Source organism: Nicotiana tabacum, chromosome 3 (genome assembly GCF_000715075.1).
Source record: "Nicotiana tabacum cultivar K326 chromosome 3, ASM71507v2, whole genome shotgun sequence".
Classification (NCBI taxonomy): Eukaryota; Viridiplantae; Streptophyta; class Magnoliopsida; order Solanales; family Solanaceae; genus Nicotiana; species Nicotiana tabacum.
This window is the reverse complement of record NC_134082.1, coordinates 196,273,663-196,288,143: the sequence shown is the minus strand read 5'-3', so window position 1 is coordinate 196,288,143 and position 14,481 is coordinate 196,273,663. Positions and strand designations below refer to the sequence as shown.

Genomic DNA, 14,481 nt, shown 5'->3' with positions numbered 1-14,481 from the left:
TTGTTGTTGAAAAAGTAGGTTCTTTATAACTTAACCATGATTCACTAATTGCAGAACTAAACATTAAACATTAGAAAGAACTTTTAGAATGGTAAACAATACACATTATAAGAATCGGACTACTGAAATATAAACTTATCGCCCAGTAAATTTTTTTCGGCGTTTCAAAACTGATTATACACTTTTTTGTAGATTTGCATGACAAACTCGATCTCTATTATAAAGCTGTTATTTTAAGATTTGTTTAACCCTCTCAACAATCCCACCAGCAATATAAAATTTCACAATTTCTCTAGTAGTCGAAAATTACGTAAACCTATGGAGTAATATATTTATTTATTTTCTTTTTATGATTTTTGGAGAATGCTAGGAAAATGGATTGCTTGAGTTAAAAAAATGTAGAGGGGGGAGCTTACGCCTTACTCCATCCGTACATAAGACTACTTTTGATAAGAGTCAAAAAGTGATGGATCAAAGCTATATCCATAAAATAGCATAGATATACCAATTACTCATACTATACAAAGAAAATTTCAACCTTTCAAAAGTTGAAAGGAATGGACAAAATCAGATTTTTAGCTTTTGTTTCACCTTTGCCAAACAATATAAAGAAAAAGATTAATGATGCTTTCCTTAAACGCCACTATTTAGATGTAAGAAATGTGAAGCTATTATATTGGCAGAGTTCATTACTTGTTTGTTAAATTAAAATGCATTCGAAATGAGGGCTTCTTCTTGCTCCAATTTTGTGCCCCAACTAGTACTTATAAACATTATATTCTTTCTTCATATCTTTCACAATGAATACAACCTCCTTGCTCCCCTCTAAGTATATGTGCATTAAAATTTTAAGATATCATGGATCGAGTCTAATTCATCCATTTTGTTGTGATAATCAGAGTAATTATTTATAACGAATACAATATGATAACTAGAAAATTAGAGTAAATATAACATGTTGCTAAATTATCCTGATAGTAATTGTAGCGGTTGAAGGGGAGCCTTGACATAACTTATAAAATTGTTGTCATATGACCAGGAGGTCACGGGTTCGAGCCGTGGAAACAATTGCTTGCAGAAATACAAGGTAAGATTGCGTGTAATAGACTCTTGTGATCCAACCCTTTTCGTACCCCGCACTTAGCGACAACTTAGTGCAGCGAGTTGCTCTAGTTGTAGCGGCTATTTAAGTAGCAAACCTTTAAACTGATTTAGGTTTATGCATGTTTTTTTCTGAATTCGCTTTTGTGAGTCCATTTAACGGTAAAACTAATTAAAGTAACAAGGACACCATGGTCGAATTCTTTAAAAAAGGAAGACAATGAATTGTAGTCAAAAAAGAAATCTTAGTTGTAAAAATGGAAATGCACACAAACCCATGTATTTGCACAGAAACCAAAGGTAATTGCTTTAGGCGTTCATCCATAGGAAACGAAAGTTAGGTGGTATAATTGTCTTGTGATTTGGAAATCCAGTTTTAGATTTTGGTCTTGGTTGACCCAGACACGTCCCTTTGTCTTTGCTTCCCCCTTTTGCCAAATCAATTGCCATATTTTCTCCCTCGACTAGTCTGCTTCTCTCTTTTTATACACACACTGTTATATAGATACAACAAAACCCACTTGCCCTACCGACCATTCCTCAATTATGTCTCTTTTCTTCCCTTTTTCAATATTCTTTATTTAGTTCGACTATGTACGTACCATCCTTTTTGATTTATTTGCTAGTAGTTGCTACCTTATATAGATTGAAGATATTTGGTTGAATACCAAGAAAACAAAGGTAATCCTCCATTTATGCAAGTCTCCATGATTTCTAAAATAATCATTATAGTGACTGACTTAGAATTTAAATCTTGACGAGAAACTCAACCTATAACCTTCAAATCTTGCTTTAAATATTGAATTTTGAGATACTGAATAAGTAGACGTGCCAAGGGAAGAGAGGAATCGTGAGTTATTGAAACGTAAAACAAGAAAGAGTTATGTGAAATCATTTTAGCTACATCTCAGAAGAAAACTAAACCAACAGCTTTCTTTCCTAGATTTAGTTTGGTCTAATTCATATTTTTATATTCAAACATCTTAAAGCAACCGGACCTTGAACTCTTAAGTACAAACATCAAACTCAGAACTACAGAAGATCAATTCCGCTCATAAATTGAAGACTATTTTAGAATTATAGTAGTAACAAACACCAAAAACCAAAAACATTACCAAAATAAGGGGAATTCAAAAAGGGAAAGTCAAGTAAAGGACAAAACAGAACCGGCAGAGAAACTGAAAAAGCTTCACAAAACCAGAATAAAATATTCACATCTAATCTCCGCAGATAAAGCATCCACGAAAGTCGCGCCCATTGGCCAAATAGTACTAGACGTACTCCATTTTTTCTAAAAGACGAAATTACCCTTAATGTTGCACTATCGAGGTGCATAATTTTTCTCGTAATTTTTTCCGTTACATTGCGATACCAAGGAAGCGAATTTTTCACTGTATATCATATTGTACAAACAAGTCAATTTTTGTGGATATATGTTAGTTTTGACACATGCAGATATGATAAGGCTATGTACAATGCAATGACGTACGCAAAAAAATTTTGTAATTGGTATCATATTTTTTTGATAGGTAAAAAAAATAAAAATAAATTACCATAATGACATCATAATACAAAAACACAATTCAAAATATTACTACTGTTTGATCAAAAGATATTCAAACCTTTTTTATTAAATCAATTAAAGAAGTTGAAGGGGGGTAAATCTCAGCTAAGTATAATAAGATCTAGCTTGAAAGATGCAAAGAATGAACAAGATGAACAATGTTTCTTTATATCTCAGAACCGAACGATAAAGTGTAAATATGACAACTCTGAATGTAGAAAGATTTTGCAATGAATATTCTTAGCTTGAAGTAAGAATCGTATATAGTTCTTAAAATTGTGATAAGTAAAGTCTCCCCCTTTTACAGAGCGTTCGATCCCCTTTTCTAGGAGACAATCTCCCTTTTTGCCCTGAAAGAAGAAAAGTACAACACAAGGAATATTCAAAAGACATATTTCCATTATTTCCTATCATGCTAACACGACCACAGACGTTGTGCATTCTCTAGCCACTGTTAGTTGTCGTCCATCATAACGATTCTTAAGACGCGGTGTCGTAAGGACCTCGCTCTCTGCTACACTTGGTATCGGTCGTAGTCGTCCAAATTTCGATCCATATAGTTAGTCCCTCCGCTTGTCGAGGTCGCAGCTTGGGGTGTCCTTGATAAGCGGACGTCGTCCATGCTTACGAAAAAATTTGATCTGCAAACCATGACGATTTCGGCTGATGACAGAAGAGCGATACATTTCGCTATATCTTGGGCGGTGTGTGCTATCTTTGGAGTGACGTCACTTCCACATGCATCATCATGGCGCATCTTCCCGAGGAATAACATGATGGCCTGTCGCTTTGGTTTTGCTGCCACAGGAAGCTTTTTCGCTTCGATTATGGCGCCACCAAACCCTATAAATAGGGGAAGGATTTGTTTTTTCAAAAACGTTTGGCCATTTCTCTTCTGATCATTTCCTTTCACATTTCTAGCTTTGCTTCTACGATTTTTTTCATCTCCTCCTTCTTGTTCATTGTTCTTTGTCTTTCTCGTTCCATTAGCACATCTCCCTTTATAGACATGCCTAGAACACATCGATCACGTGAGGGGGTTTATGACGCCACTCCGCTATCCGTGGCGTCCCCTCCCGGTGGTGAGGACCTGACGGTGGAGGAAGGGGATAGCTTTCCTATAGTGGATGAGCTACTACCGTGACACCCCATGTCTTGAAGTGACTTTCTTAAAGATCCTCCTCCTACTCCCGCCCCAGTATTCTCTAAAACTGAGCAAGTCCATATCAATGCCCTCCATGCAAAATATAACATTCCCGCTCATATTGAGATGGTTCTAACGGGAAGGGACTTCGTGGAAGTCCATAGACCGGGGTACTGTGCTTTTAATGAGTACCCATTTGTGATTGGTCATTCCTTCCCCCTTCTCCCATTAGCGGAAGAATTCTGTCGATTTTATCAGGTTTTCCCGGCGCAACTTTCCCCGTACACGTTCAAAATACTCCTGTTTTTGACAAAATATGCGGAGTTGGGGGGTGCGAAGTTACTATTCACCACCTCCTACAGTTGTTTTCACCCAGCTTTCACAGGGGTACTATGGTCCATGTAAAGCACCATGGGACAAAAGGGCTGGTGGTCGGAACCAATGACCGAGTGAGTTGCAAATTTTGGCATAAGTACTTCTTCGTCAGAATTGAACACATCGTGTCTGACCCCACTAGATTCCCTGAGCGGTGGAACAAGAATCGTAAGTGCCACCACTTATTTACTCTTTCTTTTTTCTTCATTCACCTTAGTGTTTCTTTGTGGCTCTTTTTCGCAGCTATGGGGCGCCCACTCCATCCCATTACAGGTATAAGGGATTGGGTAGCCCGTCTGCTTCCCCATGCAGCGGAGACCCAAGACTGGCCCGCTTTTGTGAAATGCTTGGGCTGAAAGTTTCATCTGGTGAGTGTCTTCCTTTGTATCATTCTTCAGCTATATACCATTGTCTATTGATTCTCCTCTTTATAATAATAGGCCGTGAAGCTTCTAGTTGGGGGGGCCCAGTCCCTGCATTTTATTAGGCCGTCACCTCCGCAGGAATGCAATTCACTTTGGATGAGTCTGCCCGAAAGAGTCGTGCTCAGTTGGTACAGGCGAGAGACTCCTCTCGAGATATGTTTGTGAGGGGGGAACTTCCTTCTTTACCAGTTCATCACCTCGTGGATGAGTCCTCTAATGGGGACGAATCTTCATTGAGAAAAAAAGGGAGGACAAAGCTCGAGAAGAGCGTGGTCGTTGACACCGGAAAGAGCAAGACGAGTGCATTAAAGACGGCACTGGTACCTACATTCATGGCCGATGCCATCTTGGTGGAGAGGTCTTCCCAAACACAAGGGGTTTATAAAAGAGGGGGGCCTGAGCGCTCCATCTAGGGCGGTGCATCATATATTGTCGGCGGTAGTTTGCATGCCGAGGGATACGGCTCAGACTCAAACGTCGACTCAGGGGATGTTCATAAGTGTTTAGAGTGTCACACTCACGTAGAGATCATAATGAAGGGTTCTGATCGACACATAGTCATTCCTAGGACTACGACTTGCTGTCGGAATGTGATCAGGTGGCATCTGTTTTTGCTCCTTTGTGTGCTACCCCTGAGAGTGAGACACTTAGAGCGATTAGTGATGCGGAGTTGTCTCGGAGCATTTCTGGCATGGCTCTGCGGGTAAATGTCTTTCTTTTTATTTCGCCATTGGATCTGTGTTACTATTTTGGCCTATTTGTTTTAACTTTTACTTCTCGTGCTAGACCCTCATTATGGAGATCGAGCGTGAGCATTGGGAAAGGAGGAGGATGACCATCTATGGAAAGAAGTCTTCTAAGTACCAAGAATATCGCACCAAGCATCGTGCGATGGTCAACATCTACAATCAGGATCGCGACTTCCAACTATTCTGCGAAGGGCTCAAGCAGAGGGGGGATCAACTGGCGTGTAAGGTCGAGGAGTTGAAGGAACGAGATGAGGAACTTAAGAAGGCTGTTTCCCGTAGTAGTGAACTTGAGGCAGCCCTTAAAGCCAAGAAAAATGAGCCTGAGCTAAGTAGGGGAGTAATGGCCGAAAATGCCGACCTTCAAGTAAAGCTAGCCAATTTGACTACCGCACTGGATATGAAGACGGCTGAGGTCGACGAGCTTAAGGGTGAATTGAGTGTGAATGCTGATATATTGGCCCATGTTGAGAGGGAGAGGGCGACTACCATTTTTGAGGTGGCGGTTTCAGAAGACGCTATCCGTGTTTGTTGGTTAGAGCGGACTAAGGAGATGGAGACGTCTGCGCTTAAGACAGCGGAACTTGAGGGGTGTATTCAAGGGTTAGAGGCGTAACTGTCTGTACTGAACAAACAAGTGGATTCTTTGAAAGCGGAGGACGTACGACGATAGTCGCAGCCTTATACATCTTATGCTCTAACTGATCCTATCGTGCCTCGACATTTATATGAGTTGTGGGTTCACGCCGAGGCTCAGCTCGATGTGTACAAGGCTCTTCATGTTGATGGTAGGGTGTTTGAAGCGGAGCTTTAGGATGTACGCGCCAAGGCTCGTGCAGCTTGTGGGGCATGCGAGTACAATCCTCTCACACCTAATGGAGATGATATTAATTCTGATGATGCGAACAGACTTGCCTCTGGCTCTTGGTACGAAGACATGTATGCCACCGGAAATGATGTGTAGTATTTGTCTTGTGCTTACTTTTTCTTTGCAATTTTTGTAAGGGCATTTTTGAACCCTTTGTAAAGACAAATATTTGTAATATACTTGTTGTAAATGAAGGTCATTTTGGTTGTGCATCTCTGAGTCATTTCCTTTATTTGGTTATTTTGACGACGACTTCTGCAGTTGTCACGTCGCTCTAAAGCTTTGTTGAAATGTGAAACTTATGTATTTTGTTGAACTATGTTTGTTAGCAACAGCCTTAGCCATAGGGATATTACATTCGAGTTGGTGCGGAAATAATGTCCCGTCGTGGTTTGTATGAAACTATTTTCTCTGACGATGGCCTTGACCATTGGGATGTTACTTTCGAGCTGGTGTCGAAGTAATATCTCGTTGTGGTTCGAGTGACATCGAACTCATTTTTTGTCTATGGACTTAGCCATTGGGATGTTACTTTTGAGCTGGTGCTGAAGTAATATCCCGTCGTGGTTTGAATGGTGTCGAACTCATTCTTTGTCGATGGCCTTAGCTATTGGGATGTTACTTTTGAGCCAGCGCCGAAGTAGTATCTCATCGTGGTTCTAATGATGTCGAACTCACTCTTTGTCGATGGCCTTAGCCATTGGGATGTTACTTTTGAGCTGGTGCCGAAGTAGTATCCCGTCGTGGTTCGAATGGTGTCAAACTCACTATTTGTCGATGGCCTTAGCCAATGGGATGTTACTTTCAAGCTGGTGCCGAAGTAATATCTCATCGTGGTTTGAGTGGTGTCGAACTCATTCTTTGTCGATGGCCTTAGCCATTGGGATGTTACTTTTGAGCTGGCGCCAAAGTAGTATCCCGTCGTGGTTTGAATGATGTCGAACTCACTCTTTGTCGATGGCCTTAGCCATTGGGATGTTACTTATGAGCTGGCGTCGAAGTAGTATCCCGTCATGGTTCGAATGATGTCGAACTCACTCTTTTGTCGATGGCCCTAGCCATTGGGATGTTACTTTCGAGCTGGTGCCGAAGTAGTATCCCGTCGTGGGGGTGGCGTTCTATTTTATTTGGAATGTTGTACATGCCGGTTCTATTCATGCATTAGAGTCACGTGTTGATTTCTTGTGCATAATGGAGTGATTTTATTCATATGTCGGAGATACATGTCAACTTTGCTCGTACAATGGCGGTATATGTCGATTTTGTACATATAATGGGGATTCTTTATATCTAGTCCCTTCATTGCTTGGCCTGGAGATGTAATCAGTCGGCCGGGCAATAAACAATGCCTCAAACCTCGAGACATCCCCCTCGTCGCCTTATTAAATACCTTCCCGAGAACCTGATTGGGACAAAACTTGGGCGAGGGAAAAATAGTACGACTTGGGCGACGTCTCTTTTCAGAAGTGGTAGTGCTTGAGGTGGGAGATATTTCAGTTATTTTATAGTAGTTTTCCTTCCATTTTTTCTAGTTGGAATGCTCTCTTGCTTGCTACTGCTGTGATTTTATATGGCCCGTCCTAGTTTGTTCCCAATTTTCCTTCATTCGGGTCTTTCACTGCTTGAGTTTTGGCGTTTAATACGTAGTTCCGGACTCTGAGTGGTCGTACTTTGGCCTTCTTGTTATAATACCTTTCTGCTTGTTGCTTTTGGGCCACCATTCTTATGTGTGCCATATCCTTTCGTTCTTCAACCTCATCTAGGTCTTGTAATCTGCTTTCGTCGTTGCTTGGTCAACTCTCATTAGAGTACCTCAGGCTAGGTTCCTCGACCTCAATGGGTATGACTGCGCCAGTGCCAGATGTTTAACCAAAGAATTAGCTTCTTGCCGAAGCTGTTTTAAGAAGAACACGAGTTTCTGATAATCAAAGGATATACTAATGATTAAAAGTAAATTTGTAAATAGAAGGCAGTAGAATGCGTAAAAGGTAAGTATATTGCAATATTAGTTCGAATGTGTCCTTACAAGTGATATTTTACTCCCTTATATAGGGAATTTCTTAATATAACGTCTACCCTTTTCAGTGATTGAGCATTAATGACTAATAATGGCATTAATGTAACGTTACAATGATTAATCGTAAATGTTGCGTGAAGGTTATGTAACGTTTGGCTCATTAATTGAAGATCTCCGAATCTGACCTTTATTATGCCTAGATTCATTCTGACCATGTCTCTTCATCTTTTCAATTAGGTTGAGATTCTCGTATCTGATTACCCCGTGGGTATGCTATTATGTGCCTCTTTGCCTCGTACCTCTTCATGAAGTCTCGTCCAGTTGTCACGTTTTCATTGTTCCACATAGATTGCCTAGTCATCACAATTACTACACATGTGAAGCTTTTTTTTACCAATACAGATAGTGCCCCCACTTACCATTTATTTATCGATTAATATTTGGTAAGTGGATACTCATTTATGGCGGGAATACTTTTCCTCCGCTTCACTTGTAACATTGCATCAATTTCTGAACGTAGGCATTGCTTGTCACTTCCATTTAATGTCCGTGCCATATGGCATTCCCGGATTGGTTCTACAATTGTTCAGCGCCTCTTAGGGCTTTTTGCGGCTGCATCAGTCACGAAGTTAAAGCTTCAATTATGACTTTCACATCATTGTTTTTTCCATTTTTTGATGGTTGCCTTCGATTATAAATACCCTTTTCCTTTCTTTACTTTCACGAAAACTTCTAACCATCATTCTTCGTTTGCAAATTCTTTGTCTTTGTAAATATGTCTTCTTCAAACCAGCAGTCTAAAAGAGTCATTAATGTAGATGATCTAACTCCTTCTTCTGCTCCAACACGGAGTAGGAGAGGCGGTAGGCTCATGAGCTTAGGTTCTACTCCTTGTAGGGGTTCCTCTTCTTCTCACGTTACTCTACCATGTTCTTCTAGGTCTACTGTTTCTTTATCTTCTCCAAGGGCTAAGGCTTTTAGATCTTCATTAAAAGGTAGAGAACACAATGACCTCTGCGTGAACCTAGGGTTGATGAGATATTACATGCAAAGTTTTCTTTTGCTAGGGATAGTCAGGCCGTGAAGAAGAAGCTTTATTCAATGTCTTCTTATGACAGTGCTGACCTTTATCCCACTCAAATTACCGAGGGTTTAGTATCTCTTGTACGCAGGGTCTATTACTAGAAGCCTGATTTTCCTGTTGTTGTTCCCAATGATAATCAAAGAATAACCTCTTACAAGGCTGGGTATTCTTATGTTTATACTTATACTTTCACATTAGGATTCAAGCCTCCAATCGACCCCGTTATCATCGAGTTTTGTCGATTTTTCAAAGTTTGTCTGGGACAAGTCGGTCCTTTCGTGTGGCGAGTTGTTGCGTGCCTTAGATATTTGGCCAATTTAGCTTTTGTCTCCTTTACTTTTTATCATCTCATTCACCTCTATTCTCCGATGTTGTTCCACCAATGATTGTTTACTCTCACGACGAGGAGTAAAACGGTGTTAGTTATTCCTGATGATGATAAAGACCGAGGGTGGTTTCTCCGGTATGTTGCTGACCCTATTGCAGGTTTAGTAGGTGAAGAAAATCCCCCTTCCCTGAGAAGTGGAATCTTGCATGTGAGTACAGTTTTGTTCACATTCCTTTCCTTTGCTTTTGATATTTTATCAGTACCGTGATTGTTTCTTTTCTTGGCAGCAATCAGAGGAACCGTTGAGAATGTCTCCGGTTTTCGCGATCGGGTAGAAAAACTCTTGTTAATCGCTCTTTTCGAAGAACGTTCGTGGAAATACCTCTCTGGGAGGTTTGGATGGAAAGTTAAGACCTACGGTGAGTGAAATTTTTTGTTTTTACTTCTTCCTTCTTTTAGGTTTTTACTGACCCCATTCATTTTGTAGGGTTTGCTGCTCGTGGTATTTCTGCTGCGGTTGTGTCTGCTTTAAGGTTGTCCTTGGCAAAGGCCTAGGAGATCATTGTTGGTTCCTCTTCATCGAAAAGAAAAGCAAGCGGGTTCAGGACCTTAGAGGAGGAGGATGAGGAGGAAGAGGTGGGTTTGCTAGTCCACACGTCACGTAGGAGGAAGGTGGTCTCTGATGATGTGTCTGCGCCTGTTGTTATTCCTCCCGTGCTTGAATCCGAACTTTCTGCCCCTGAGGATGCGACTCCCTCTCCTGTTAGTGAATCCGTTGATCTTCTATTCTGTGAAGGTTTTGGTACCAATTCTGATAAAGCCCCCCTTGCTGTTTTCTCTCCTCTTGCTCCTGAAGAACTTCCTTCAATTGCTCCCATTAATGTTTCTGCTCCCATGGCTATTCCTGCTCCCGTTGTTGCTTCTGCTCCTGTGGCTATTTCTGCTTCTAAGCCTACTCTGCCCGTGGCTCCTTTATCTATCCCCGCTTCTATGCCTTCTGCTCTAGAAGTAGGGTCTTCTAGCAGGGGGGAGATGAGGCAAGTTATAATAGAGGTTCCAACAGCGGGCAACCTCTTGAAAAAGTTAGGCTAAGCTGACGTGTGGTTAAAACCATTGATTGGGTCGATTGAGAAATCTAAGCTGGAAAGCCACGGCTCCCTCACTTGGATGAATAAGATTGTGCACTCGTCTTTAAAGGTAAATTTTCTCTCCTTTACATGTATTCATATACATTCTTACCGTATCTAATTTATCTTCTTTTGAAGATCAATCTTGTAGGCACAGAGTTAATGAAGATGGTCTCTCAAATGGAGCAAGTAGCATGGGATTTCCGTATCGAGGCAGATAATTGGAAGGAGCGGTACGAGAGTCTACAACTTGACATGGAGGATGTAGAGGAAGAAAAATGTACCTTGGAGCAACAAGTTAGGGTTATGGCAGCAGAACTGGCCATTTGCAGAGCAGCTTTCCCGTGCCTCTAAGAAGATTAGGAGCCTGAAGGTCTTGTTGGACCAGAAGGAGGAGTACTATGGTGAACTTGTTCAATCGCTCACTCAAACCCAGGAAGACCTCCGTAACTCTTTGAAGAAGGTCCAATTTCTGGAAAGGTCTCTTACTCCTATAAAGGCCTCTTACGATGCTGCCATGGCTTAAAGAGATGAGTTAAGAGATGAAGCTGAATAGTAGGAGAAGGATTATAAAGCTCTTGAAGACAAAGCAATCGTCAATGTTAGCTGGGCATATCTGAACGCCCGTCTTGACACATTGACGAAAATAAGCCAAGAGGGTTTTGACTTGGAAGCCGAAATTGCTAAAGCCAAAGAGACGATTGAGAAGTCTCAGCAAAGTCAAAATCTCTCCTCACTAGAGGTTGAGGTCCCTGCTGCTCGTGTCTCTCCATCTCAAGCTGCTCCTCCTGCCAGTGAAGACAACCCCCCATCTGGAAAAGTTTAAAGAACTTGGTTCATTTTTTTATTTGTATCAATTGGTGGTTACCCCCATTCCCATCGGGGCTAAAGTTGGATCCTTTGTAAGTCCCCAATTGACAATTTAGGGGAAATCAATTAATCCGGCACAGACTAAGTTAACACTTAGTTTATTTTGCCGTAATATCAATATTAGCATAACTTTAGCTTTCTTCGAGTTTTTGTTTCACTCTTAAGTCTTTGCATGCTTTCTTTTTGAGGTTTTTGGTTTACCTCTGAGTTTTTGACTTTGCATTAAAAATGCCTAGATTGTTTGTACATTTTTGTAACAGGCACGATTTATAAAAGAGGGCCCTTTTTTGATCGACGCTTAATGAAGAAGACGTCTCAACTTCATAATGGTGTATATATACAAAAGAGAGATAGGAATTTTCACATGTTTTTTTTTAACAATGTTTTGAAGAAAGTTTTTGCATTGAGCTTTCATAACATTTCACATGTGTTTGTGTATAGTCTATAACTCATTTTGCAACTATTTTTTCTTTTAACAGATTCGATATAAACTTGCACTAGTAACTGTTTTTATTTTGCAATCATTTTTTTTGAATTGGTACAAGGGGATAATTGTTTTTGTTTACAACAGTTTTAAATATAAGGGTATGAATTTTTACCCATTACTGTTTTTATTGATAATAGTTTTCAAATGAATACAAGGGTAATATTTTTTCATCCGTAACTGTTCTTATTCACAACAGTTTTTTTTGAATAAGTACAAGGATAATGATCTTTCATCCATAACTGTTTTCAGTTTACAACAGTTTTTGAGTAAGTACAAAGATGTGCATTTTTACCCGTAACTAATATTTTGCCTTTAACCTGAACATTCGTTTACATTTACGAATATGTATTCGAAGGTTTTTGAGTCAGGCTTTTTGTGTTGAGTCTTTGGCTCTTTTGATTTTGCTCATAGTACTTGACTTGTTGGGAAGATAGATCTTCAGGCCCGAGCTTTGACTTTTTGATAGTCTTCTTTGCCTTCCATACTGTATAGTCCCCAAAGTGTTTGAGCTTTCAAGAATGAAATCTCGAGCACTTGACTATTCCTTCTTTGTGGTCCTTTTCGTGAAAAAGAAAAACATACGGGACTTGAAGGTATATAGTTTTTAGATGATGACTGCTTAACCCTTTAAAACGTCCATCAAAAAGTTGTAACCCTAAACTGGGAATTCAGTTACTTCCTCGTGTCTTTACAGGTCTAATATCATCATCTGGTGATAGGTTAGCTTTTTGCCTATCATCTAAAATGGTTAGTATAATTTTAACAGTACAAAAGTAAAATTGAACCCTTTTGCCTATCATCGTTGTTTGTTTATTCTGTGGGTGTTGTGAACCTTGTGCTTGGTTCACCAGTTTCCATTGGTATTAAAGCTTCTGAACCGTAAACAAGAGCGAATGGAGTCTCTCCCGTGGCTGTTTTTGCAGTAGTTCTATAAGCCTATAATACTGTCGTAGCTCATCGGGCCAGTTTTCCTTGGCTTTTTCCAACCGTTTCTTTAGGTTGTTAACGATGACTTTATTCGTTGACTCAGCTTGCCCATTAGACACGGGGTGATATGGTGATGAAGTGATTAGTTTGATTTGCCAGCTTTCGAAAAATTCTGTGATTTGTGAGCCTATGAATTGCGGGCCATTATCACATACCATCTCCTTTGGTATTCCAAAACGGCATATTATGTGTCTCCATATGAAGCTTTTCACTTATTTTTCTCGTGCCTGTTTAAAAGCGTCCGCCTCCACCCACGTTGTGAAATAATCAGTTAATACAAGTAAGAACCGTACCTTTCCTTTAGCTGGGGGAAGGGCTCCCACTATGTCCATGCCCCATTTCATGAATGAACATGGTGATACCACTGGATGAAGTAACTCTGCTGGTCGATGCATGTTGCTAGCATATCGTTGGCATTTGTTGCATTTAGCTATGAAACTCTCAGCCTCTTCTTCCATTTTGGGCCAATAGTACCCTACTCTGATTGGGGTTTTGACTAAGGATCTTGCTCATGCATGATTCATGTAGTGCCCTTCGTGTTCTTCCTTTATTACGAATTCCATTTGATTGGGTCCGAGGCACTTTTCTAAGGGACCTCCAAACATTTTGCGATATAAAGTATCTCTAACGAGGCAGTACCGTGCAGCTTTTCGACGAAGTGCTTGAGCTACTTATTTATCTTCGTGTACGGTACCATTCTCATTTTTGTCCTGGTCGATTGCTGAATGAAATAAGTGAATGACAATTGCATTGTCTTTATTTGTCACTTCTACAACTGCTACGAGGTTAGCTAATGCATCCGCTTCTGCATTTTCCTCCTTGGGTATTTGCACAACCTTCCATGATTGGATTTGTCTTACTAGATCACATGTCTTTTCCAGATATTGTTGCATCCGAGTCTCTCTGGCAATATAAGTCCCCTGCATCTGGTTTACTACCAGTTTAGAGTCGATTTTGATCATGATCTGCTTGATTGAGAGTTGTTGTGCCAGTTCAAGTACAGCTTCGTACTCTGCTTCATTGTTAGTTATGGGATAACATTTAATAGCTTGTCGTATCTTTTCACCCGTAGGTGATATTAAAACAATTCCCAAGCCAGCTCCTTTTACATTAGAAGAGCTGTCAGTAAATAAGATCCATACACTTGGATTAGCCCCGTTAAAGAGTTGTAACTCTTTTTCCACTTCAGGGATTATGCTAATATTAAAATTAGCAACGAAATCAGCTAAAATTTGAGACTTTATTGTAGTCCTAGGCTGATATATTATGTCATGCTCACTTAATTCTATTGCCCATTCAGCTAACCTTCCTGATAATTCTTGTTTATGCAGAATATTTCTCAATGGGTATGAGGTCAT

General features: G+C 40.3%; 1 protein-coding gene across 1 annotated transcript; it reads right to left on the bottom strand.

The window, feature by feature from the left end:
* Positions 1–13,794: 13,794 nt before the first annotated feature.
* LOC142178516 (uncharacterized) lies at positions 13,795–14,481 on the bottom strand. Its single transcript, XM_075248229.1, has one exon. It carries the CDS (start codon positions 14,479–14,481, stop codon positions 13,795–13,797), a length of 687 nt encoding a protein of 228 aa, XP_075104330.1.

Coding starts and splice junctions, on each gene's coding strand:
- LOC142178516 (XM_075248229.1), bottom strand. CDS start 14,481: ATGACCTCATACCCATTGAGAAATATTCTGCATAAACAAGAATTATCA.